General features: G+C 52.8%; 10 protein-coding genes across 10 annotated transcripts; 5 read left to right on the top strand and 5 right to left on the bottom strand.

Annotated features, from left to right (window-relative positions):
• Window positions 1-353: 353 nt before the first annotated feature.
• On the bottom strand, window positions 354-2,369 carry AYO21_00978 (hypothetical protein; the record flags this gene model as incomplete). The annotated part of the gene is made up of 1 exon (XM_022650965.1): window positions 354-2,369. One exon carries the CDS (start codon window positions 2,367-2,369, stop codon window positions 354-356), a length of 2,016 nt encoding a protein of 671 aa, XP_022516968.1.
• A 1,325-nt stretch (window positions 2,370-3,694) lies between these two features.
• Window positions 3,695-6,694, top strand: AYO21_00977 (hypothetical protein; the record flags this gene model as incomplete). Its single annotated transcript, XM_022650964.1, has 3 exons — window positions 3,695-4,877; window positions 4,930-5,003; window positions 5,054-6,694. 3 exons carry the CDS (start codon window positions 3,695-3,697, stop codon window positions 6,692-6,694), a joined length of 2,898 nt encoding a protein of 965 aa, XP_022516967.1.
• A 714-nt stretch (window positions 6,695-7,408) lies between these two features.
• Window positions 7,409-7,990, top strand: AYO21_00976 (hypothetical protein; the record flags this gene model as incomplete). Its single annotated transcript, XM_022650963.1, has 2 exons — window positions 7,409-7,420; window positions 7,478-7,990. The coding sequence occupies 2 exons, from the start codon at window positions 7,409-7,411 to the stop codon at window positions 7,988-7,990; spliced, it is 525 nt and encodes a 174-aa protein (XP_022516966.1).
• Window positions 7,991-10,187: 2,197 nt separating this feature from the next.
• On the top strand, window positions 10,188-11,572 carry AYO21_00975 (hypothetical protein; the record flags this gene model as incomplete). The annotated part of the gene is made up of 3 exons (XM_022650962.1): window positions 10,188-10,265; window positions 10,367-11,251; window positions 11,330-11,572. 3 exons carry the CDS (start codon window positions 10,188-10,190, stop codon window positions 11,570-11,572), a joined length of 1,206 nt encoding a protein of 401 aa, XP_022516965.1.
• A 1,503-nt stretch (window positions 11,573-13,075) lies between these two features.
• Window positions 13,076-13,666, top strand: AYO21_00974 (hypothetical protein; the record flags this gene model as incomplete). Its single annotated transcript, XM_022650961.1, has 1 exon — window positions 13,076-13,666. One exon carries the CDS (start codon window positions 13,076-13,078, stop codon window positions 13,664-13,666), a length of 591 nt encoding a protein of 196 aa, XP_022516964.1.
• Window positions 13,667-14,599: 933 nt separating this feature from the next.
• On the bottom strand, window positions 14,600-15,397 carry AYO21_00973 (hypothetical protein; the record flags this gene model as incomplete). The annotated part of the gene is made up of 1 exon (XM_022650960.1): window positions 14,600-15,397. One exon carries the CDS (start codon window positions 15,395-15,397, stop codon window positions 14,600-14,602), a length of 798 nt encoding a protein of 265 aa, XP_022516963.1.
• A 1,557-nt stretch (window positions 15,398-16,954) lies between these two features.
• AYO21_00972 (hypothetical protein) lies at window positions 16,955-18,150 on the bottom strand (the record flags this gene model as incomplete). Its single annotated transcript, XM_022650959.1, has 4 exons — window positions 16,955-17,493; window positions 17,558-17,669; window positions 17,726-17,992; window positions 18,046-18,150. The coding sequence occupies 4 exons, from the start codon at window positions 18,148-18,150 to the stop codon at window positions 16,955-16,957; spliced, it is 1,023 nt and encodes a 340-aa protein (XP_022516962.1).
• A 1,526-nt stretch (window positions 18,151-19,676) lies between these two features.
• On the bottom strand, window positions 19,677-20,360 carry AYO21_00971 (hypothetical protein; the record flags this gene model as incomplete). The annotated part of the gene is made up of 1 exon (XM_022650958.1): window positions 19,677-20,360. The coding sequence occupies one exon, from the start codon at window positions 20,358-20,360 to the stop codon at window positions 19,677-19,679; it is 684 nt and encodes a 227-aa protein (XP_022516961.1).
• A 727-nt stretch (window positions 20,361-21,087) lies between these two features.
• AYO21_00970 (hypothetical protein) lies at window positions 21,088-22,132 on the top strand (the record flags this gene model as incomplete). Its single annotated transcript, XM_022650957.1, has 4 exons — window positions 21,088-21,230; window positions 21,289-21,441; window positions 21,507-21,612; window positions 21,692-22,132. The coding sequence occupies 4 exons, from the start codon at window positions 21,088-21,090 to the stop codon at window positions 22,130-22,132; spliced, it is 843 nt and encodes a 280-aa protein (XP_022516960.1).
• A 704-nt stretch (window positions 22,133-22,836) lies between these two features.
• AYO21_00969 (hypothetical protein) lies at window positions 22,837-24,104 on the bottom strand (the record flags this gene model as incomplete). The annotated part of the gene is made up of 2 exons (XM_022650956.1): window positions 22,837-23,796; window positions 23,895-24,104. The coding sequence occupies 2 exons, from the start codon at window positions 24,102-24,104 to the stop codon at window positions 22,837-22,839; spliced, it is 1,170 nt and encodes a 389-aa protein (XP_022516959.1).
• Window positions 24,105-24,897: the final 793 nt, after the last annotated feature.

Here is a 24,897-nt window from a genome sequence, read left to right as displayed (position 1 = left end):
CTCCACCCGGAGCCAAAAAAAAATCCCATCTTGCCGCCAATATTGCACAAGCAAAAAAAGTCACCCAAAGAAAAGAGAGAGATTCATTTCGTTGCAGTCGTCAAGTTGATCAAGTCCCGCCAATTCGTTGCACGACACTCGATCCAAACGCCGTCGTCCTCCTCGCGGATGATTCGATGGACATATATTCCACGTCGCAGTCCATCCCTAAAAGCGTCCCACGAGGTGCCGAAAACCTCAGCGAAAAAGGACCCTGAGTGTCGTGCCATAGCAGAAAGGAACCCCATACTCAAAACAGAGCTGGTATCCTTTCCATCCAATTAAAACTTTTTTTTTCTTTCATGTCTTTCTCATCATAGTCGCCATCCATTCATACCTTGCTGGTTGTCCTCGGAGCCGGCGAGTTCTTCGAGCCAGGCACAGTCGACCACTCTCGTTATGTCCCAGCGCAGGCCTTCTTCCATCTCAAGGCACCCACTCACAAGCTCGTGAGCATCGGTTCCGCCTTTATCCGAAAGTAGGGCACGGTTCCAATCTCCACCTAGAATAGCCATGACCACACGGGGTTGGAATGAATTGTGAAAGGGCCGCGAGCCTACAATCATGCTGTAGACACAGACACCATAGGCCCAGATGTCAACCGCCGGCGAAACAATGGCCCGCTCCACTGAGATATCAGCTTTGATACGTTCCGCAATGCGCAGGATCTCTGGTGCGGCATATTCCAGACTACCGCCGGCGAAGGCAGAGGTTGAAGTGTCGGCTGGACCGATGTGTTTCCGAGGAGGTCGATCAGCATCGTTAAATTCGGGGCTGGGTGGTCCGGACATGCCGTCTGTCGAGAGCCATTCCGCCATACCAAAGTCACAGAGGCGAAGAAGACCTGGCCCTCCATCGCTGCTGGGCTCTATCAGACAATTTTCTAGCTTCACATCCCGATGAACGACCCGAGCGTCGAGATGGAGATACCGCAGTGCCGAGGCCAGCTGATAGGAATAGCTTTTACAAAGCTCCTGTGGAACCCCCTTGCGGTTGGCCCGGACAAGATCGAAGAGCGTACCGCCGGTGTTGAGGGGGATGAAGCAAAAAGTGGCATCGTCCAGCTTGTAGACTGCCTCAAGAGGAAGGACATTGGGATGGTTGAGGAATCGCCATAGCTCAACCTCATGTTCAAACTCAGCCTGGGCTTGCTCGTTCTCCGTCTCATTCTTCCCCTCGATTTGGCGACGGACGATCTTGACAGCCAGTAGACGGTGCTTACTGTCTTGGAGCTGCGTCACCTGTCTAATCGTGCTGAAACCGCCAAACCCGATCTGCTTACCCAACACGTAGTCATCGCCAATGGTCTGGCCCTCAGAATCACAGGCGAGCGGTCCCACGTCAGCTCCCTCACCATTCGTCCCGCTGCTCATGGAAAATGCTCGCAAATATGAAGAGGCCGCTGATCTTGGTGACCGTGTGGCAGAGCCCGATGTGTCTCGCCGAGATGCCCGGCTCGCGATATCTCGCATACTTTTATTGCGCAGACTCCCTGCCCGCGCAAAGAAGTCTTGCGGAGAGGCGCTGGTGTCGCCCTCTCGCCACCTCTGTGACGCAGTGCGTCGAAATGGTTTGGGATCGTCGTAGGAGAACGCCTGTCCTGTAAATGGTGAAGCTGCCGTAGGGGACAGCAAATAGTTCTCGTCATCCGGAGCCACGACGGCTTGCTCATCGGGAGACAGCGCAGAATCAGAGAGCATCGACATGGTGTGCCGAAAATCGGGCTGGGATTCTCTTGCTAGCGCGTCCACCGTGGTTTGTAGTAAGGGAAAACGGCCCTCTCCGATACGCGCTTGTTCCCTCGGTGGGCTTTGGGAGTATCTGGGAAGGTGCCGGCCTGTGATGGGATCATAGTGTGACCGCTCTGACTCACTGTGCGCCCTGGACGATTTCTGGGCGTCTGCCATAGCTTGAAACAAGGAACGTCCACGCTCGCGAGCCTTTGAGGGCTTCTCTAACGGCTCTTGCATGCTCTGACGATGTCCCGAATCAAGCTTGATCTCATTGTTGAAGCTGACCGACGGATTCCGCCGTCGCATAAACTGATCTATGTATGCGGAAGGGCTCGTAGAGTCTCTGCTGATAGCGGGAAATTCGCTGGTTGCCGGTATGTCCACAGGAGGGGTGGCCGTCGGGCGAATTGTGTCTTGACTTGTACCCGAGCCTTTGAACGGCGGGCGGGATGGTGCAGGAGACCTGTCTGGGGACCCGTTCACCTCTCCGGAGATGTCGTTCGGGGGGGAGGACACATTGTGGTCGATGCTATCTTCATGACTCTGGGAACTCAGGCGCAGGCTTTGGAGAAGTTGGCCGGTGTCAGCCTGCGCCATTACGCGCAGGAGGAACCCGGAAGATGCGCCTCAGCTTGTCGGAAGCGCGCAAGAGAATTTTTGAGTGGCGAACTGCTTGGCTGGCAAGATCGGAGAGACCGGTAGGTCTCACAATTCGGACGAGCTGATCTCCATACGAGTACCTGGAGCAGATGGTTGTGGTGGTAAACGCATGCATGCATAGACTTGAGGAAAAAGTGGTGGTGGTGTAGGACTTGCACGTGGGGCATAGAGCCTGGCGAGTCGCGCAAATCTTGGTCTGGTGAGAGAAAAAATATTGGCAGGATTGGCAGGGAATCGCACCGAGGTCGGGGCAGTCAAAGTGAAAGGCATTAAGGCACGGTGGGCACTGGGCACTTGGGCACCCTTCCTAGGGCTAAAGGCGCCTAGGATAGGCCTGGCCCGTGGCGGAGAGTACCGTTTCAGACGGGGACGCAAACCCATGATTCTCTTTGTGCCCTCAGCTTTTGTCCAAAAAGGACGAAAAAGCAACAAACCAGTCACATGCGATGACAGAATGAAAATGATAAAGAAAAAGAAAACCTTCTCCGGACCTAATCAGCTCATCGATGGCTATGAAATGATGAAATGCCTTTTGGACAATGACAAACCGTGTGGGCATCTCGATAATTGGTGCCCTGCCTCTGGCTGCAGGCGGCATCTGGGCACCCACGGCACCCAGCGGGCGGGTGCTGGGTTGTGTGATCCCCACAAAAACGTCCCTCAGACCAGTCCCTAGGCCTGGTGTCGGTATGCCGGGCGGCCCACAGCCTGGAAAGCGGGGCAGCTTGGCGGCTTCCCTGCCCTTGAACCAAGTCCTGAAACAACATCCTCCTTTCCCTTTTCGCTCTTTTCAATTATGGCTTGCTCTTGACAGGGGAAATCAGGGCTTCGTTTTTACCCACTGCTCCTTCATTATTGTCTCTTGAATCTATCGCACCGTTGCCACACGACAAACCGTTATTTTCGGAAATCCAGCGCCTGCGCCTCGCGCCTGCCACCCTCATTCCAAAGGATTCTCGCTCTCTTCTCTCCTCCTTGCTGATCAGCGCGTCGCTGAAGTCGTCTTCGAGCACAAAAGGTCGCCCTCGCTGCGCCCTCACTGTCATTACCGCGTCTGGTCTCGAGGATACGTTTCCGCACGACCTCTCTCGTTCGCCCTGACTCTCGATCACTGCACACTTGAAGAATCTCTCATTTGCGCCCGTTTCATTGGCCGGTTTCAAAAGTGTCTCTATGCGACCTGTATCGACTCGAGTCCCGTCGAATCTGGTGGGCGGACATTCTACGCGACACCCAGTCTGCCCACATAGATGGTTCGCGCAATGACCACTTTAAAGCCGCAGCTTGTCAGAGCTGGTAAGCTCACATCAATGGGAATGAACATTGTTGTAACCAGGAAGTCTGCTCACCACGTCATGATGCTAGATACCCTTGATTTACAAGACCACACCTCGCCTTCTGCCAAAGACCACTCGAGACAACCCGCACACCCTTCGCCATATGGTTATGGTCCCGCTGCTCCACATCAAGCCCAGACTTTGAGACATGCCGAGCAAGAGTCATATCAGGATCAACATATAAGCCCGAGAGGCTCAGAAGACAGACCCAATGGAGGGTTTCAACAGTCGGACCAACATTTCTATGACGACCTAGACGACGACCGAGACGATGAACATCCAAACACCCACAATGGGACGAATGGCGCTGGATACAATGGGCAGGACCTGGACGAAGGGGATGGTACTGACTCCCATGATGAGGACATGGACGACGACTTGATGGACAAAATTTCGAGCTCCCCTTCAATCGAAGATGGTAAATACTCCCTTCCCCCATGGCCGCCCAGGGTCGATTCTGTGGATTGTGAAGCTTCCCCGGCTTCACTATCGACGCCGACTCGAGGCGATTCCTTATCTTCATCACCCTTCTCTTCTACACCTGAGCATTTCCCTTTGCACTCTTCGCAATTATACCACGCGGCAAGTCATCATGGTGAGTACATGCAGAGTCCAGATTCGGGCGGGGGCTTTCTGAGTGAACGACCGGGGTATTGTACAATCTCATCGCCTATGCTAGGACTGGGGTTGGCAACCCAGCAAGCCTACCTTCCACTGTCCGAATCTCAAGAATTTCGGAGGTACTTGCTGCCGCTCGACGACCCTCTCTTAGCTTGCACGGTGGACGACTACGGCGACGACATCCTGTACGACGAGGATGACGAATGGGAAGACGAAGACTCCTGCCTTCCCGGGCTCGAGGAAAGTTCTGATGATGACACCGATGAATTTCAATTCTCCACCGACGAACGCTTTATCGACTCTGGTTGGGGAGGAGAATGCTTACGAGAAACAGAGGATATCGATTTCGAGTTTGTGTATGCCCTACACACTTTTGTCGCAACGGTTGAAGGTCAGGCCAACGCCACAAAGGGCGACACCATGGTGTTGCTCGATGATAGCAACAGTTATTGGTGGCTTGTTCGCGTCGTCAAAGACAGTAGCATTGGTTAGTCCAGTTCGGAACTACGCAAAGGCCCGTACACTCATCGTTGATCCAGGCTACCTACCCGCCGAGCATATCGAAACACCGACTGAACGGCTAGCTCGACTCAACAAGCACAGAAATGTGGATGTACGACGTTTCTCCCCATCTGTTCTAAGACGTTGCTGATGTGGTAACAGTTGTCCGCGCAAATGCTAGGGGATAACCCCGAAAAATCAAAGAATCCATTGAAAAAGGCGATGCGTCGACGGAATGCTAAAACGGTCCAGTTTGCGCCTCCCACCTATTACGAGCCGTCAGACTATGAGTACTCGGACGAGGAAGAGGATGGCGAGGACGGTCCAGTCGACCAGATTGGACTGGATTCTGATGACGGTGATGCTGAAGATCAACAAGAGGCTTCGGCGGCTTCTGTCGAGACCCAGGAATCGCGAGAGTCCAATGCAGTAAATGGTATTCAGCGCGTGACCAGCAATGACAGCTTGAGAAAGGAAACAGCATCGAGCCCCGTCAAGGGTCAACCATCACACTCTATTTCAGAGCCGCGACAAAGCGACGAACTCGTCCAGCGCTCGAGGAAAGGGGTTGTCAGAAACACCGACTCATTCTTTAAGGACGATACAGTCGAGACGAAGAAGATCTCTCTAACACCCCGACTGCTACGAGGTGATTCTGATTCCGGCGGATCAGCGGAACAGGAAGTTCGCCAACGTCCAAGCCTGGAGACTTTCGATAAGATTGTCGGCGTGGATGACAAGTCGAAGGAGAAAAAGAAGGAGAAAAAGGGTATGCTCAGTGGGCTCTTCAAGCGCAAGAAGGGCACGCCACAGGAAGAGAGCGAAAAGGCTTTGGAAGATCCTCGTCAGTCTCCTGGATCGAAGGACTCTGTAGAGTCCTTGACCATTAAGCCTGAAACTGGGCCTGAGCGCAGACCGAGCAAGTTGCAAAAGACGCCACCAGGACCATCACCAAAGGCATCACCTACTGAAGCACGCCCTCCACAACAATCAACCGGACAAACCCCTCCAGCCCCGACAGGGCCGGCACCTGACCCGCCAACCGTACGCAGAGTTGAGCCTGATGAGAAGTCGCCCGAGGCGTCGGACCAATCTCAACAAGTACAGGTCAATCGTTTCCCTTCACTTACCGAAAAGAGGAAAGTATATTCACCCGTCACGACGGCTCTGAAGTCTACTCCGTCGATGAGTCCAGATAGCGGATCACCGGTCAAGCCGGTTTCTACAAAGCGGTCAATGGATCGCTTTGCGATCGATGAAAGTGATTCAGAAACAGACGACAAGACTCCAAAGGTGGACGAGCGAGTCCACCAGAGTTTTTCTCCCGTTGCAGAGTCAGAGATACAACCGCCTCGATCAGACTCTGCTGCTCAAGTCTCGGCCACTTCGCCTATTGTCTCCGGAAAGTTTGGGGACAGCAAATTCCAAGCTCTGCCACCAGCGGTCTCGAGTTCGTCGCCACTACCACAAGAGCTTATCCATTCAGAGTCAGATGGGACTGCTAGCACTTCAAAGGCTTCCCCTTCGACTACAACACATACCCCGTCAACTTCCAGGTCGACGCCGACGTGGTCAGATGCCTCGTTGAGATCATATATGGAAAACAGTCAGGACATCAAAGACCTTCTGATCATTGTGCACGACAAATCGAATGTCACTCCGGTGGGCCCAGACCATCCCTTGATGCACAATCTCTTCTTAGACGAGCGGACGAAGTTGGCTGAGATGCAGTCACAGCTTGACACCATGCTGATGTCCTGGATATCGAAGAAGAACGGGGTCATGGCGTCTCCAACCATCTGATTAACAGCGAGCTTGGGCTCGGTTGATTTTGACCTTAACTATTGTACAGTTTTCATTCTCGGCATGTCGGAGCTGCTGCTCGGCATTGTACCATTAGAGCCTGGTGTTCTTCTTATTGAACTTTGTCATGACGATATATCTAGGAAACAATGAACGATGAGCGATCGGAGATACACATAGGGTATGCATGTGTACAGGTATTTCTTCTGCGTCAAGTCGGGGACGGCCTATTCAATTGGAAAGGCGGAAAAGGAGGGAACAACTGGGTTATGGAATGAGGTTTCATTTGTGGATATTGGCTTCGAGTTGCTAGTGATAGCCTCAAATTGGTCCGACCGATTTGGGAACAAGACATATCGCTTGCGCACGAAAGAAGTCCTCGCACTTGAAGATTTCCATGTAGATTTCCATGTAGATTTCCATGGTATAAGAGTCGTGCATCTCTGATAGCTGTCGTTTGCGATCACGTGATGGTGTGGTTCCAATAAACCCACTTCCTACCTCGCGACCTACAATTATGCTATAACACACAACAGGTGCTTAGGTTCAGCGACTCGTTCATGCCTTTCGCTCAGTCTTTTATCTAGGGACTAGTTAAGGATTGAAGCTTCGTTTTCAAGTTCCCAGAGCTTTCTTCAAGACACATAAAAGCTGCCCGCCGCTCGTTTCTTTACGGCCGAAGCCAAATTCGCTTCATGGATACTTTGCTCCAGCATGTCTGTCACGGTACGTATCATAGCCGCCCTTGCTACGACATATTTGCATGCTCATCACAAGCTATAGCTCCATACAACCCATGGTGATCTGAAGGTCGAAATCTTCTGCGAAGCTGTGCCGAAAACAGCGGAGAACTTCCTTGCGTTATGCGCCTCTGGCGCCTACGATGGCACCCCTTTCCACCGACTGATACCTGAGTTCATCATTCAAGGTGGCGACACGTCCTTGTCTCGCCGGAATGCGACTGCAGAAAGACCCGTTGTCAAGGGCGGGGAGTCAATATGGGGAGGATATTTTGAAAATGAGATCAAAATCCCTGCGTTGAGACACAGCGGGCGAGGGATGGTGTCGATGGCAAATAAAGGACCCGACACCAATGGAAGTCAGTTCTTTGTCACGCTCGCAGAGGCGGCTCACTTGGATGGCAAGAATACGGTCTTTGGACGAGTGATTGAAGGTGCAGAAGAAGGCGGTACACTGGACAAGATGGAGGCCGTCGAGGTGGACAAGAAATACCGCCCAAAGGAGAAGATCGTCCTGGAGAAGGTGACGATTCATGCGAATCCTCTAGCAGGATGAATTGGATGAGGAAGATGGCGCAGCCAGAACCCCACGACCAGGACGCAATACTTCTCAGCGATACGATCCACAGCTTGGACCGAAACAGACAGCCAAAGCGAGGCTCAGGAATAGGTCAAAAGAGAAGAGCTAGAGGGAAAGGTCAATCGAGCGGCCACTCCAGATCTGGAAAGCAAACACCTGTGTTGAGACGAGCGATGCTAGTCAAGTACAAAAAGGTCAGCCAAGAAGTCGTTCAGCACCACGTATCGCCAACTAGAGCCCCTTGCTCTCCCATTTTAGTCGACCTTGATATTGGTGGGAAGCTCAGTCATGCACCCCAGAAAAACATTGCAAAAGAACCATTATGATGGAATATCGTATTCCAATGGACAGCGGATCGGATCGGGCGAGGAGACACATCATGAAAGGTTGACCCTTCGGAAACCAAAGATTGACACGACGGTGCCCACTTCAGGTTGACCAAGTACTCGCATGCCTCTGGTCTCACCTGTAACGGCTGAGAAGGAATGTCACCATATGTTTGAAGTCGGTCGGATATGCCCTGTTCCCCGATGTGGTCGTGGTTGGCCGGCCTGCGGGCCAAGAGCATGGATGTGTTGTTTCTCAAGCGTCTCCGCTGGCAAAAAATGTCAGCCGCTCTGTGGACGGACTTGACGAGTGGATAAAGTCAGGCAACCCGAATTGGCATGTTGATGGACGGGATGCGGAGGAGTTTAGCGCAGCACGGCGGACGCGTCCTAGCCGATATATATTTGTGACTAGGTTGTTAGATGGAAAAGGGTCTCTCAATGGACCTATTTCCCAAGGGTGTTGGGAGGGGAAACAGATGCTGACCGTGGCTTGAAGTCGGAGGATTATTGCCGAAATGGCATAACTGGGATGGATTCGATGCATCCAAACAGCCACAGTGGGTGACGAAGGACGACAAACGTGGCTTGCAGCCAGGAAGCGAGCGGGGGCGCAGCTGGCAATGGGGCATGGGCACTGGACAGCCGTGGGCGGTACGCAATAGGCGGCGCCGTTGACGAGGCGGCGGGTGGCTCGGGTGGCTCTGGTACCCTACAAGTAGGAGCTTTGGTAGTTCTAGGTAAGCTAACTGGCCTGCATAAGGCTGAGGCGCCCTGCCACTTTAACGGGATTTCATCTGGTCGATAACCACCAACAGAGACAATACTTCTCGGGGAAACATTACGGACAACATATCATCTTGGTGACCACGGCTGCTCGAGCCGAAAGACTCCCTTATCGGACAACCGAGTGATTCACCGTCATAGTGCTGACTGGTGAGAAATTTTCCAAGTCGTCCATGTCATCAACCGGAGAGCTTCGCATCATCGAGGTGTACTCGGTACTTGTAGGGCAGCCGCAGGGACATGGATGGGCGTTGTGGTGAGCTCTAGTTAGGCACGGGAAATCCCAAAAGCACGGGAACTGGTCTGCTGGGTATGGGTGGGCATTATTATATATTAGAGGCCGACACTAGAGTGGTGGGCACTGGGGTCTGGATCTCTAAACAGCATACCTAGGGATCAATAGGCTACCTGGGTGCCCAGAACAAAGCCCCAGGAGTGACAGGGCCGGCCTTGCCTGTAAAGTCCTGCGTCTGCTTGTGTGGTGCGTTGCTGTGCGGCGCATGCTTCACGTAATAAGGAAGCCCCCCGACGCTGTACCAACCGACTTGACCTGAACTGACTGACTGACTGACCGACCAACTGAATCCGTTCTCCTCGTATAATATTCCAATCGATCTGCGCTTGGGTCCAGCCGCGCTCATATTCCAGCTCATCACATCCCATCTTCACCTCATATCTCATCGCCGTATATTCTTTGGAAATCTTCATCATCGACCCTCCGTCGTCGTCTCTCGCTCCCACTCTCCCCCCCCGCTACCAAACCTCGACTCTGCGCACGCCTCTGACCCGCCCTTGTCATCACGCAGTTCGGCCCCCAACATCACACCGACGTCCACTACCCACCAGCCTATTGATCGTACGACAAAGAACCTACAACAACGAATCCCGCATTGTTCTGCATGTAACATCCTCTGGCGCCTCATGGGCCTCATACTGTCCCTCAGAACTAGGCCGCCGCAGTTCTCCAATCCTACCACTTTTCTCCGAGGCCGCATTCACAGGACCACCTCACTCCCGCCTCGTGGTAATGGTCTCAACATAGGATCGAGCTCAACGAGAAGATGAGCGCTTTTGTGCGAGTATCTGGCCGCCCAAACACAAACTTTCTGGTTGGATACCCGGGCATCTCTGCTACTTTGGTGAGTTGAGGAAACATTCAACCCCCCACCCCTCCAAGCGACGGACGCCGAGTTGCGCTTGATAGCCAAGAGGATGCGCTGCTGACAATGTTCAAATCCAGCCTCGCATCGAAGGAACTGTCGAAATACGACCCGGCGTCGGCATCTCAAGTCCTGTCAACGTCTCCATCGTCACCATCTGCCTGCAGAGAAGAGAAAGCATTCACCCCCATGCTGATTCGGTCACCAAGAAACACCTGGCCGCGCCCAGGAAGGAGTCGACGGAGACGGTGGGAAAAGAGATGCTCTTGTTCCGATGTCCGGCCAACCGAGAGTACGAAGAGATCATGTACATGGACTTGCCCTTTGTGATATTCATACCTTTTGGACGGGGAGGACAAGAGACTGCCCGACGAGTACCGCCGGCGAGCCTACAACTACCACGGCGGACGGCCGAGACATACTACGAGATGGTGGTGACAGTGGGCTATGGAGGAACCGATCGCAAAACCTATGCTTTCCCCGTACCCATCGCACGGTACGACACTCTCTCGACCTTTGGCATGTACAATCGACCCGAAACTGCAGAAAGGGTCTCGGATCACTTGGTGACTCTAGGGATATCCTTGCCGCGGTGGTCGTATGGGCCTCTGGACCCAGTGAGCGTGTACATCAAGCTATCTCCGAATCCGGACTGGCTGAGCAAAGCGCGTAAAGTGACCATCAAAAAGATCGAGATCGGCATCGACGAAGAGGTCATCTACAATCACGAGGGCGACGAGCCCCAGAGAAAGTCAAAGAGTTTGGTCAAAAAGACCGAAACGGTTGGGGTGAAGATGCCCGAAGCGGGTTATTTCACCAACCTAGGTCTTGTCTTCCCTTCGAGCGACGTCCGTGATGCGGATGGAATTATGCCTCGAGGGAGATCGGCGTTTCCTACATATGCGGTGACGGGCTTTACGACGACGGCAGGTCTTTACAAGGTCGAATACTACCTGACCATCAAGGTATGTTAAAGGAGTTTCCGACTGCCACGTTGACACAAACAGCCTCAAAATTAAATAGCTAACTGATCTTTCCTTTAGGCTTCTATGGCCGGCGCCAAAGATATCGTACTGAAGCAGCCCATTGTCGTCTGTCCCTTGGACCACGCAGCATGTAAAGCGGAGATGGAAGCCATCGAACAAGCAGCACGCGACGCCTCTCATGTCAACGCCGAAAACCCAATGTTACCTTTGGCCACTATAATACGCGCTTCAGACCCTAATGCATTGAGTTGTCTGGGGGTGGCGCTCGTCGGCTCAGTGAAGAAGCCCTTGATTGACTGAGCACTTCTTTGTAAGATTTCGGGGAGGATTATATCAAGTTTCGATCGACCTGCAACCGATACGACGGCGACGAATCGTGTGATTCCCGTCGCATGGCCCTGCAGAGGTGCTACATGCTTCTCAAGACACGCTGATCCGCTTCATAATAAAGGAACGGATCTTATTGTGCGGCACATCCAAATTGGGCGGAGATATGGGACAAACGATTGACCGCCGGGACATCACTCTCAAAGGCCGGGATATCACAATGAAGGACCCAGACCTGCACCACAAGCGGCAGGAATATTTCTGTTTCCACAACGGCCAGCAGAGTCAGGATCACACACAGCGTGAAACGGAATGACGGAACCTAGGCGAGGCGAGCAAAGAGCCGCCTACAGACACAAGTCATTGAGGGACGCTGAATTTTTGGAAAGGTAAAACACGACCCGGCGAACATTACGGCGGGCGGACCTTATTGCACAAGCGGGAACGTTGGATTTGTTGCGGCCTTGATCTTTTTTGAAACGCAAGGCGCTGGTTTGGGACGAGGCTTTATTAGCAGGAGGACGAAAGGCCACGGCAATATGATGGCTTGGAATAGGTACAGCCAGAGGCGCTAATGAAAGGTCTACTTGTATTCACCGACACTTTGCGACAGCCAACTAGGCTCAGATTTGATCTATGGACATTTGATAGGTGATAACCTGAGTCATGGGATGTCATTATTACAGGTTCCGCCTTGTTGTGCAGTAGAGAGATTAGGGAGACGAGATGTTGAAAGCGTCGACAACCAACCTAGTTAGCCCAACCGAGGTAGGGTGTGTGTGTTTTATGGGCGAGATGAACCAGAGAACAAGAGGTAATGTGTAGACCACGAAAAGGAAAGGAAAGGGAAGGGAAAGGATGCTGGCTATACTACCACCACTCGCAGATTCCTCGGCTGACAAGACAAGATGACGGCTGACGGCTGAGAGTCGACAGCTGACTATCAGAATATTACGGAATAATATGTCGGTATATATCTAGTTGGCAGTGATGGAGTCGACAGAAAACGAATCCCTCTAGTAGAAGTCATGGGCAGGTGGAATGAATGGAAAGTGGTCTGGCCTGGCTTGCTGGGTACCCAGGTCCCTAATAATAGGGGTATAGAAGGGGGGGTATTATTATTATCGACATGGGAAAATCGCAGCCTTGCGCTAAAAAGCTAGAGATCCCTTGTACCAAGTACCAAGTACCGAGTACAGTTCTCAGACATGCATACATACATACATGCGACCTACCTACCTAGTATGTAGGTAGATGAGTTAACACCTTACTCCGTTCTCGTGCATTTTTCACGCTTTTGAAAAAAAAAAGGGGGGGTAAAAAGTCTTTCATAACCATGGTTACCACGACCAACAACCCCTAAAAACAAGAAATGAACTCTGAGGCGTAGCCGAGCAGCGAACACAGAGACACACACATTGACGGACCGACTGGCCCTGAGAGAGAGAGATCAAGTCAAGTAAATCGCGACGGGCAATGGCCATCATCATCATCAATAACCAAACCCAAACGTCGTCTCTGTCTTTGTCCGTGTCTCCAGAATCGCAACAGGAACAAGACAACCACAAAAGCTCGACGCCTGTCGCCATTGACATCGACCCAGGTGGACCTGATCCTTCTCCTCCTACAACCACCACAACCCACATCACAATAGGGCAAGTCGAGGCCGAGTTCGAGGTCGAGGTTCAGGACGTGCTGGCCACGATCCGCGCCAACCTCGCCCTCGTCGAGCGCACCTGGGGCCGCGAGAGTCGGCAGCACCGCGACGCGAGGGCCCTCATGCTGGCGTATCTCGAGGAGAATGTGCTCCGCCACAGGCTCCGACAGCACCAGCGGGACAGGCACCCGCACAGGCACGAGGCGGTCGGTGGGCAGGGAGGAGGGGAGAGGGAGGGGGAGGGAGTTGCGGATGTGGACATGACAATGGACTCAGGCACGAGAACGGGAACGGATATGGCTATGGCCATGGATATGGATAGGGACACGGATAGGAAAAGCAATAGGGACCTGGAACTAGAGCTGGATATAGGCATCGAAGAGGTGTTGGCCGAGTTGAGGTTGTCGTGATACATAATACTCTGAGTAGAAACGTCGAGGTCGTTTCGTCGTCTACATACCTACACTGGCGGACTAGGAATTGGTCAAATGATAGGATCAATGCATGAGCGAAATGAATGAATGAATAAATGATATGGGATGGGATGGGATGGCCTTCCTCTCCTCGCTCCCTCATACCCTCATAGATTGCTTTGCTTCTCCCTTCACCTCCAGCAACACCAACACCACCTTTTTCTCTCACTCTCGCAAGCCAGGACATCTACGAGACCGCAAATAAAACAATCCATGGCACAAGCAAAACATACAAACTCGTTTCTGATCCTGTGTATTTTGACAAGATGGGTAGTGGGTAATGGGTATCTTCTAGCCCTTGTTGGTGCTACATTTATGCTTCTTTTTCTTTTTGCTCACTGCGGCCTCTGCGCCAGTCTTTCTCCGTAGTAGTACATGACAATGCTCATTCTGTTTCCACCCAGTCATGGGTTATTGTACAAAGCATCACATCTCGAATCTCGTTACCAGGTCCACAGGAGCACGACAAACCTGCCTTGCCCAGCAAACCAAATCGTCGCCTCCGGCCCCCCCAAAAATTGACGCTCGCTGCACCTCGTCGCTTGATGCGCATCTCAAGAAAAGAAAAAAGCAGCTCTTGCTCAAAGCTCACGTTGTGCCCAGAACGGCCGTCATTTGTATTGTGTGTCGTCGTCGTTATCGTCCATGTTCGTTGTTGCTTACCGCGCCGAGTTTGCGTAGACATTAAGTGATGGTCCATAAACCAACTCGATGGCGCCTCCCCTGAATTATGGTCTGCTTTGCTGGCGGACACACAGACCTCCCAGTTGCAATGCATACAAGTAAACGGTAATCATTCCTGTGCGCGGATATTGGACCATTGAGATTGATCCGCTTCCGTCTGCCCACTCCTGCAGATATCGACCGACATCACCACGCTTCTAGGAGGAGCACAGTCAAACCGGCAAATACAAATATTGCACCGTGTAGCTGCAGAGTGTGCGACGAAGCAGCCGAAGAGAATGTCCCATCAAAGGGACTTCCTCCGCCACTGCCTCCCCCTGAAACTTGTGAGTTTGCTGCCCTGCTGGACGAAGCTGCTGAAGAAGTGCTCGAGCTCTCCGAGGAAGATGAGGTGGACGTGAGAGTCGAAGTCGTAGATTCAGACGATGTAGAGGACGACTGATTAGTGCTTTCGGAAGTGCTACTGGTAGTCTTGGTCGCAGACGCAGTCGCGCTCAAAGAAGTTGTGAGCGTAGACGCCACTGACGATGTCTCGGTGGTGCTGGTTTCCGATGATGCTGTACTGCTCATCGATGTCTCTGCAAAAGTCGAAGTCTGTGTCGCTTCGGTCGTCTCCTGCGTTGTTGACGCGAGTGTGGCGCCAGTATCAACGTTCCCGCACAGAAAGTCCACCACATTGCCGACAAAAAGTTGTCCGATCAGAGAACTTCCGTCTGCTTTTTCCCCTGAACATAACCGTTGTACTAATCGCTGTGACGTCTCCAGACTTGATTGACATTTAGCTGAGCAACTGCCTGTCCCCCCAATGGCGCGAAAATCATTGAGATCGCAGTTGTTGACTGGGGTACTGTACGCAAGCGTACACGAGGACGAGAAGCCGATAATGGCCTGGATGGAGGGGTACGACACGCTGGCAGACGAGCTCCGTATTAAGGCATGGAAAATGATGGCCAACATCAGTTGACACCGTATTCGTAGTTCCATCGCGAATGCAGTTGCTAGTAAATTGGGGTAGGGGGTTGATGTGAGTGTCTCGAGGGAGGAAGGAGGGGTTCAAGTGTTGTTGTGATAGAGGGTTGGGATCTTGTTTCTGTGTGCGGCAGAATTTAGATGTCACGAGTCAGTGACTGGTTCACTCGAGAGAACCCTCCAAAGTGAAGTTTGAATGGTCGACCAGATCAAATCGATGCGCCAAAAGTCAACATGACCGTCACCACCTCTGGAATAGACGTCCCTGCATCGCCGCGGGTTTCGTAGAGAGTCGACAGAGGTGAAGGTAGAGGCCGCAAGGTAAGTCTCGATGTCCCCTAATACAACAAGGTCTTCCTCACTAACAAAATTTCGATCCGTCGCTGGCGCCAGTCAATCGTATCCTTACCACTGGCACAGAGGTCAGGCGATGTTTCTACCCTGTTCGCCAGAAGATCAACACCCCCTCCTACGTCACTTGGAACTTCCGACGGCCGGGATGTGACAAAGTAATCTGGGAGACGATGATCTTGTAAGGGATGCCAACAGATCTCCGCCGATCGCAATCAAAGGCGCTCAGCCTCGCATGAAGCCAAAAGCTTCGTGGATGGATACTCGAGCGGATCCAAGCCGGTGACAGCCGATGCTGCGTGTTGAGAGGGTACAGCTCGAGGAGCGGTTGGATGAAAAATGTTTGTCCCGTCTCGTCTCTGTTGTATCAGATGGCCGTCTCTTTTGACTTGGCTGAGAGCCTTGTTCTTTTCCCACCGAGGATTGGCGAACGTCGAAACGAGGGTAGAGGAAGGGAGTCAAGACAGCAGTAGGATCCGCTCGCTTCTTCGACTCTTATCTGGAGGGGTTTCCTGAGGTCGGGTGAGAATCTTTAAAGGATATGGAAGGTTCAGCCTCTTGCAACAGGTGCACAGAACACGAGAAACAGGGGATTAGACGTGTGCTTCACCATCGGGAGAGCGCCAGTAACCTCCGGGAGCGGAGGTGATTGTGAAGAAAGTTGGACCAGCGTGCCCTCCTGCATGGTGCATGGGCATAGCTGGGACGGCGGCATTGTTCGGGGCGGCTGGCATGAGGCCTTCTACGAATGGTGCGAGGACACCAAGCTCATTCTGCGACACAAGTGACCCTGACGCTATGCTGAGGACGACGGTGGATGAGGTGGATGATGAAAACTTGGAGCAGAAAGTGTATGATCGCCAGGTACAGACGCGAGTTGATTGGGTCAAAGAGCAGCCGTCAGGGGTGCCAGGGGTTGAGGCTCGTGGCTGCGGGATTCAACCCGCGACATGCGACGCATGCGACGTGGACGAGCGGCTCCTTTGCCAACCACTTTGCAGGGTTATTTGTTATTGTCTTTGATATGTATCCCCATGGTTGCCTTGGACGAGCACATACCCTAGGGTTCGTGTTCCGTGCAGAAAACGAGAAACACATCGCCCACAAAACCACAAAGAGCTTGCATATTGCTTGGTATTATCCATCCTGTCAACTGTCGCCCATCGCGTCCTATCATATTTCAGCGCTCCTTGACTTTTGCTACCAGCCGATCACTCCACCCTATGGAATGAGCACTCCTCGGAACCGAACCTTGCCGCTGACCATCTTCTCCATGGCCTCGTTGGCCTTATCCAGTGGGAATTTCTCAATCATAACGTGCACATTGTGTATTTGAGCAAACGAAATGGCTTCTTCACTGTCAAGAGCGTGTCCACTGGGCCATGCCTGAAGACTGAGGCCCTTGCCCATCATGAAGGCAGTATTTACTTCGACGGGGGCTGTTGCTGCCAGGATAATGAGCTTGCCCACCGGCGCAAGCCCAGTGAGCAAAGAAGGAATAAGTTTCTCGTTGGGCGCGGTGAACAGAATACACGCTGCGCCTCCCAACTTCTGCAGCTGTTCACCAATGTCGCCCTGAGATGCATCGATGTATTCATGAGCTCCCAGCTGGGTGGCGAACTCCCTCTTTTCGGAACTGGAGGAGATGGCGACCGTCCTGTACCCCATCTTACTGACATACTGCAATGCAAGATGTCCGAGACCCCCGAGTCCCTGGACCGCAACGAGCGAACCAGCAAGGACTCTTTGTTGCCGCAAAGCTGCCGGGGTCGTCTAGTCAGTCTTGCCCGGTGAGCACGATCGACAGGATGAGTGCAAACTTACAGTTGAACACGGTCACTCCGGCGCAAAGTACAGGGCAGAATTCAGCTGGGTCAACGTCGGTGGGTACTCGAACAACAGCCTCTGTCCTGAGAATGACATATTCCGCATATCCCTGGGGAAAAATAGAGATCAGCGAAACGAGCGTGCCATCGACGAGGACAGACTTACTCCATCCCTGGTGACTCCGTTGATTGCTGCCTTCTCACACATCTGGAAAAGCCCACGCTGACACGCAACACAGGTGCCGTCATGACCGCCGTGCCACGGTCCGCCAACGCGTTCTCCCACTTTCCAGCGATGCTCACTATCCGGTACGGCAGCAACCTCGCCAATGATCTCATGGCCGGGGATAATGGGGAATCTGTTGCCCATGATTCCGTAGCGAACGACTTGGTCGGAGTGACAAACGCCACAGGCAAGGACCTTGACCAAGATCTGAGAATGTATAGCTTAGTATAGAGTTGACGAGGTGAAAGGAGTGGACGCACTTCGCCCGGCTTTGGCAGCTCCAGTTTGACCTGCTTGAACTTGAGTGGTTCACCTGCGGCCTCGAAGAAGGCGACCTTGTACTCCTTGGGCAGGTTTGAAGCCATTGTGGGAGGAGAAATTGTTGATGGAGGTGTTGGACAAGGATTGGTGATGAAATGCGGGTTTATATAGTTGCCCAACAAACAGTGTTTTGAGGCTTGAGATTGAGAATGAGATAGAGATGGAAAGTGTTCAGCACATGTCCTTTCCTTTCAACGACATTTATACCCCTCTCTCTCACCAGCTGAAGGACGGCCTCGAATGAAAGCGGGCGTGGGAAGTTTGTTTGTGAGTGTCAATGATGATGTAAAGGGTTGCGGCAAAGTAAACTCCAGTAACTCCATCTGCGCATCTCATCTACACATCTGCCCACGCCTGCAGGTGTCTACCAATGCTACTCACTCGCTCTGATGCATCCTTCGCGAAACTCTGGTCTCCTACAACTTGTGGTTGGTTGGAACGAGGGGCACGGATGTTAGGGACGCTCGGAGATGGATTGCACCCAGCCCAGTCACGCATCTTTGCTTTTCTCCTCCCCCACTGACCACTTACGACTCACCTGTCTCGCCACCATCCACTCACAGGTCCTCACAGCCAGGAAGCGAACCCTTGTCTATCTCCGCGCCTCGGAAAACCGATTTTAAAAACCTACCGCTTTCAGACAAGTCTGAAACACCCTTTCGAGACTGGCGCGAGTGGAGGCGGATTTTAGACGCAGCCAGGCTGCTTGCTGCGGCGCTCGGCCGTTTTGAGGAGAAATATCCATATTTGAGAGGCCGTATTCGGTAGTCGTATTTTGTCGAGTTGGTGTGGGATACGCTGATCAATCCATTCTTGCAATTGATACCAGAATAACCCTGTTCTTCCTGTTCATTCCCAGCGTGCGGGTTATTGGACACAATCTACAAGAGATGGCTCCGAGTGCTCTGGTCCTCGGGTTTTACTTCAGCTCGAGTGCCCGAGTTGTCCAGGACATAAAAATAATCATTGCTAAAAGGTAAACCCTGGCTTTCAAAAGTTTTAGACTACATTGACTTTGAATTGTCAGTCCAAATTACTGTCGCAGACTGAGAATGCCAGGATCAATCATCACCACAAATGTCATCTAAAGTGCGTCTCATCTGACAGCTTGCCACCAGCTTGAGGACGACTTCCAGACTCAAACTGCTCCCTGGCCAACGAACCGCGAATCATGGAGCTCACATCGTTCTCCGTCGTGGATCTCGTCAGTGTCGTTCCGGGGAAGCAGAAAAATACAAGTATCGACTGCCGCTGCGTCAGCCGCGCATGAACAACTACCCCTTGAAGGCACATTGAAGCAGGCCCCGGTAACGACATGGTTTGACAGGCTGTGCTGAAGAGCCGGACGGTCAGGATTTCGGCAGCACCCTGGCAAGCACACCCTGGACACTGGACACCGGGCATGGACTGCCAATGACACTGAGAACTCGCCCAGAAGTCAGCTCTTGTCTCCGTCATTCGTGCCCTTAACTGATCAGACGAGAACGGCGACGACATGCCTGCTTGCGAATCAACATTGTGGTTGTAGATACAGCAAGCCCTAGCGGACGTGCGATCCAGGCTGCCCAATTCACGGCTTGGGCTGGGGCTCTCTGACCATGCAGAACAGGTCGCACACATCCCCTCCCTCCTCGCAGACCATCTTGCGGGCCAGTCGAAAGCCCATCTTCTCATATATCGCAATGTTGGGCTTGTCCCTGGAAGACTCCAGATAACACTGGCGGCCTTCTTTGTCCGCCATGTCGGTGACAATCTCGAAGAGTTGGCGCCCGATTCCTTTTCCCTGGGTGCCCGGCCTGACGGTGACAATGTTGCAGAAGTAGTACCCTTCCGGGTCAGTCCAGATTTCTGACTGAGCAATGGCCTGCTCCCGCTTCCAGATCCAGTACCGATTCGTCCTCAACCCGCCACGGCCCTGGTACCGGAGAAGATTCCACCCCTGCTTGAACCAGAGGACGTAGTCGTCGATCCACTCGGACCATGTCTGCTTCTGGTTGATGTTTCGGGGCTTCATCCACATGCTGACTCCAAGCACTCTGCCTTCTTTGTCATCTGTGTCCTTGGCCACAAAGAACAATGCGTTGCGCATCCCCCACTCACATTTTGCCTTGAGACTAGCAAAGTTGCGCTCCTTGTTGAACTTTGCACCGTCAAAGACCCACAGATGATAGGGATCGTCGGCGAATGCAAGCTGGATGCATTCCACCGCCGAGGGAATGTCTGCTGAAGTGATGGGGCGTATTTCAATGCCCATATTGCTTGTCTATCGGGTGAAACTCGTGGGAACCTGGTTTGGCTGTATATGTAGGCTGTGATACTCCTCTAGATGACGTTGCCTTGGGTCTCGAACTGCCATGCAGGACTGTAGTTGGACAATATGTCAGTGTTCTGATTGTATGCGACTTCAGTCCTGTGCCAGCTCGGCGTGAGGTTAGAGAAAAGATCGAGGTTGTGGGTTAGGTTGCATTTGTAGATAAGAGTCGGCATCATCGGTGGCTGCTGAGTGGATTTTTCCGAGTCCAGTCGTATTCGGATAAATATAGCCCCGCATCCCGGGACTCTCCTTCTTCCGATCATTTCCTCTTCTTGCCTTCACACCTCACTTCATACAACGTCCTCCTGCTTTCTATCGACAGCAGCGTCGTCGTCTCTTTGCGGTGGCACTTGGCGTCATGTTTGGACAACAGGCCTCGCCCTAGACCATCGCCAAATCGACAGGGAATCTTTACTGCTTCTTGCTGACCGCTACGTTCCTTGGAAAAGGAGGGGTAGACCTCGTATTTGCTCGCCATCATCGCATTCTAGGCCCAAGTCGATCAAATCATGTGTCTCCCGCTAAGGCTGTGGTATCTGGGCCCAAAGGTCCCCTGGCCATGTGCTGGGATGTATGCTGCTCAAGAACAACCTTCCGTTGGAGAGCTCTTTCTTTCTCGTTCTATCCGTTGTTTGGTTTGAAAATCGTCGCCTCATCCTCTTTTGCCATGTCTTGTTTCCTCCCGCTGTCGTTGCTACTTCTTGTTGAATTGGCGTGTTTGGTCGCGACTATCCAGGTCACCGCTCCGGCTGAGGGCGAAACCTATTCTCTAAATCCCCGTTCGAGCTCCATCCAATGGGAACAACAGGCGTGAGTGCTCTCAAAGATCGTGACTGATCAGACCGATTTTGACTTTTTATTCCATAAGCGGCGACCCTGCCGAATGCGATATTTGGCTTCGGAAAGAAGAGGGAGAACAGATGACATATTACTATTTCGCCCATGTATCGGTGCCGGCGTGCCAACTCGATTTCTCGGCTTGGCCCGCGTCTCTTATGAACGAGTCTCGCTCACTGATCCCGTACGACTCTCCCGTCATGGAGATTTTGATGTCGTTCTACTTGGAGGTGTCTAATGTTTGCATAGGGGCGAGTACTGCTTCGCCTTTGTTACCACGGCTGCTTCTGCCAAGGAGGGCACCTTTCTAGCACAGTCGGCAGACTTTGTGATCCAGGATGAAGAGAGATCCAAGGTAAACATAGACAGATGAGTCCATGCTCCATCCAGTATCTCGGCCGACGCGAGTGATAACCTCTCAACCGCCACGGCAGGACCTGTCCACTGGGGCACAAGTCGGCATCGGCGTCGGCGTGGGCGTTGGCGGTTTAGCCATCCTCTGCCTCTGTGGCTACTACTACATGGTCGTACGACGGAAGCGACACACGCAGCGGAGCAGGCAAGAAGCATACTCCAAGCCCGAGTTGGAAGGCGATCATCATCATCACCACCACCACCAGGTCGCAAACTTTTCCCGACCATTTTCCCCTTCCGCCGCCGCAAAGGCCGAGCTTTCATCCACAACCACTACGACGGAAAAGGGCGTGCTGTCAGAACTCGCCTCGACCGAAGCCATGATTCACGAATTGCCGGGCAGCACGCGCCAGCCGCATGAAGCAGGGACAGGGACGAGGACAGACGCCGGGACCAACACCAGAACCGACGACGGGAGTGGCACGGTGGTGGGTTCTAGCGACCGAAACCGAGTTTCTTGACCCGTCGGACGAGTCATGAATGTTCTGGTCATCATCGAGTCTTTTCCTCCTCTTCTTCCCCTCTCTCTCTCCCTCTCTGTGTGTGAGATCTGGAGCTGGAGACCTCCTATACAACCAAGCACCGTCACAATCATACTCACAATCCTACACGTCTTCCCCATTTCCAATTCCAAGTTCCAAATCCTCTCACTCTGTCCGGACACTTAGCCACAAGAAAAGAAAAAAAAAAGGGTCTCGTGGCGCGGTATGCATAGCAGACTGAAAACTAAAACTGAAACTAAAGGTGGCCGTAACCGTGAGCGTGTCCGCGAGCGTGGTATATGTGCGTCTCCTCTTATCAAGCAAGCAAGTAAGGCTTGCTATTACTATATCCAACATGACCGAATAACAAGTGACAAGGCGGTACGAGTAAGCTGTGAGGTATTCGAGGTATTCGAGGTATTCGAGGTATTCGAGGTATTCGAGGTATTCGAGGTATTCGAGGTATTCGAGGTATTCGAGGTATTCGAGGTATTCGAGGTATTCGAGGTATTCGAGGTATTCGAGATAGGTAGGTAGATAGGTAGCTAGTATCGTGGTATCATGAATCGCGGACTCGCTGAATCGGTTCCAATCAATCCAATCCAATCCAATCTACACATCAATCTATATGATAATGGATCCGTGCAAATCTCTCCCAAGTTCAAAAAGGAATCACCCCTTTCTTATAACTTGCTACCACTACCGCCGCTACTACCAGCCTTGTCAGTTCGAGCCTCTTCCGGCACCGACAAGCTTTTGGCGTTCCCAAAGACCTTGTTGACCATGTCGGTTGGAACCCTCACCATGCCGTCCTGCATGGAGGTGCCGATGACCCTGCCGGTGTTGGGGTCCCAGAGGAGACTGTGGTGGCAGCCCCGGTTGTCGGCGCCGTTGCTGGTCCACGACTCCTGGACAAACCACTTGGAGGGCCTGTCGGGCTTGCTGTCGTCGACCATGCGCAGGTGGTCGGCCAGGCCGTGGAAGATGACCGTGTGCGACAGCGACGCCATGGTGGTGCGGACGGCCTCGTACCCCAGCGCGCGCTGGATGAGGAAGAGCGAGTTCCGATCCGACGCGTACAGGTGGGCCGCGGCGTGCAGGTTCACGTCGTTGGCAGCCTCATCCCTCTCCCTCGCCTCTGCCGGGTCGTCATCCTGGTAGAGGCGGTAGAAGAGCAACTGGCGCCAGCGCGGCGCTTGCTCTCCGTTTGGTCTACCCCCGGGTTCCACCTTGTCGTTATACTTGGTCATGTCGACCCTTCGGGTTTCCACCCCGGGGAACGCGGCCGCGCTCTTACTCCAGAACTCTTTCTCTTCCAGTTCCCACCAGAGAGCGTCGGCGCCGGGTGCCAGGGGATGGTCTTCCGGTTTGAGGCCGTCCAGGACACTGTGGTATTCCCTCTGGAGGTGGTCCTTGGGCTTCTCCTGGTACTCGAAGTCGGTCCACTTTTTGATGCCCTTTTCCGATCGCTTGAACGAGACGGTGGCGACAAAACACGGCGACGCGCCCTGCCCGGCGTCCTCGGAGTGTTGATAGACGTCGACCCCTCGCAAGCAGTACATGCCGCCATCTCGGATCTTACGCACGCGGTACACGTACGGGATGTCAATGGCGCCGGGTAGGATAAAGTACCCAGTCATTTGCTACCACTCCCGAAGGGACACCAAAGCCGTCAACAACAAGAAACGAGACCCAACAACATCAAACTCAAGCTGGAAATAGGGGGTAAAAGGGAACATACATGAACCACCAGCCCCGGCTCGACGGTCTTGCTAGCAGCATACATGGCCTGGGCGTAGACATGACCCCCAAATGCTCTCCGAAACGGGGCCGGCGGCCAGGCTGGGGTCAACGATTCGAAAACATTATCGTCAACCCTTTTCAAGGCCATCAGCCGCCGAAAAGAGATGGGCTTGTTGCCCTGAAGCACCTCAAACCGGGTCGTCGACATGGTTCGTGCGGGTCGTTTACCGAGGAGGGAGGGGGAGACACATTGACGAAACGGAAGTGAAGTCGAAAGACGAGCGATACGCATGCATGCAACAAAGCAAGCAAGGGAGTAAAGCAAGCGTGGCGGACGCGATGTCGGATGGATCAGATCAGACCAGACCAGAGTAGATCAAATCCAATGGCTCTTCTATCCACTAAAACGCCATTGCAGGTTAGCTTTGTACGTTTTTTTTTTTTTCAAATTCAACCCAAGCTCCTATTTCCACACGAATAGACAAAACCAAAAAAAATAATTAAAAACAGCAGAGCGAGGGATCAAGGAAAGGTAGGACAGAGAACGCCGAGGAACTCGCGAACGAAACGCAGGATTCGTAACAAATGTTCGGTATTGGGATAGGTCGCGTATAGGCAGGCGAGCGACAGCAAAAAAACAAACCTCGGCAATCATGGGAGAGCGAGACGATTTCCTAATCTGGAACGAGGCTGAAAAAGGGAGGGTGTAAGGATGAGGATGGAAAGGTGTGGTGGGTGGTGCTGATAGGGTGATAGGCTCGGACTCGGCGGCGCTGGACAGCTTGAAGACGATTGACAAATGAGACAAACAAGACAAACAAAGACAGACAGAAAAACAACCATGTGAAAGGCTGTCTACCGCTACCACATAGTGAGCCTGTAGTAAAATAGCATGACATCATCGGCAACCTCCATCACAACCATAGCCTTGGCGACAGCGTCATTGAATCCAACCACCAAGTCCTGTCTACATGAGTTCGGAGTTCAGAGTTGAAATACAC

Source organism: Fonsecaea monophora (genome assembly GCF_001642475.1).
Source record: "Fonsecaea monophora strain CBS 269.37 chromosome Unknown Scaff3, whole genome shotgun sequence".
Classification (NCBI taxonomy): Eukaryota; Fungi; Ascomycota; class Eurotiomycetes; order Chaetothyriales; family Herpotrichiellaceae; genus Fonsecaea; species Fonsecaea monophora.
The sequence above is the reverse complement of the archived record's forward strand: the minus strand, read 5'-3'. Positions and strand labels throughout refer to the sequence as shown.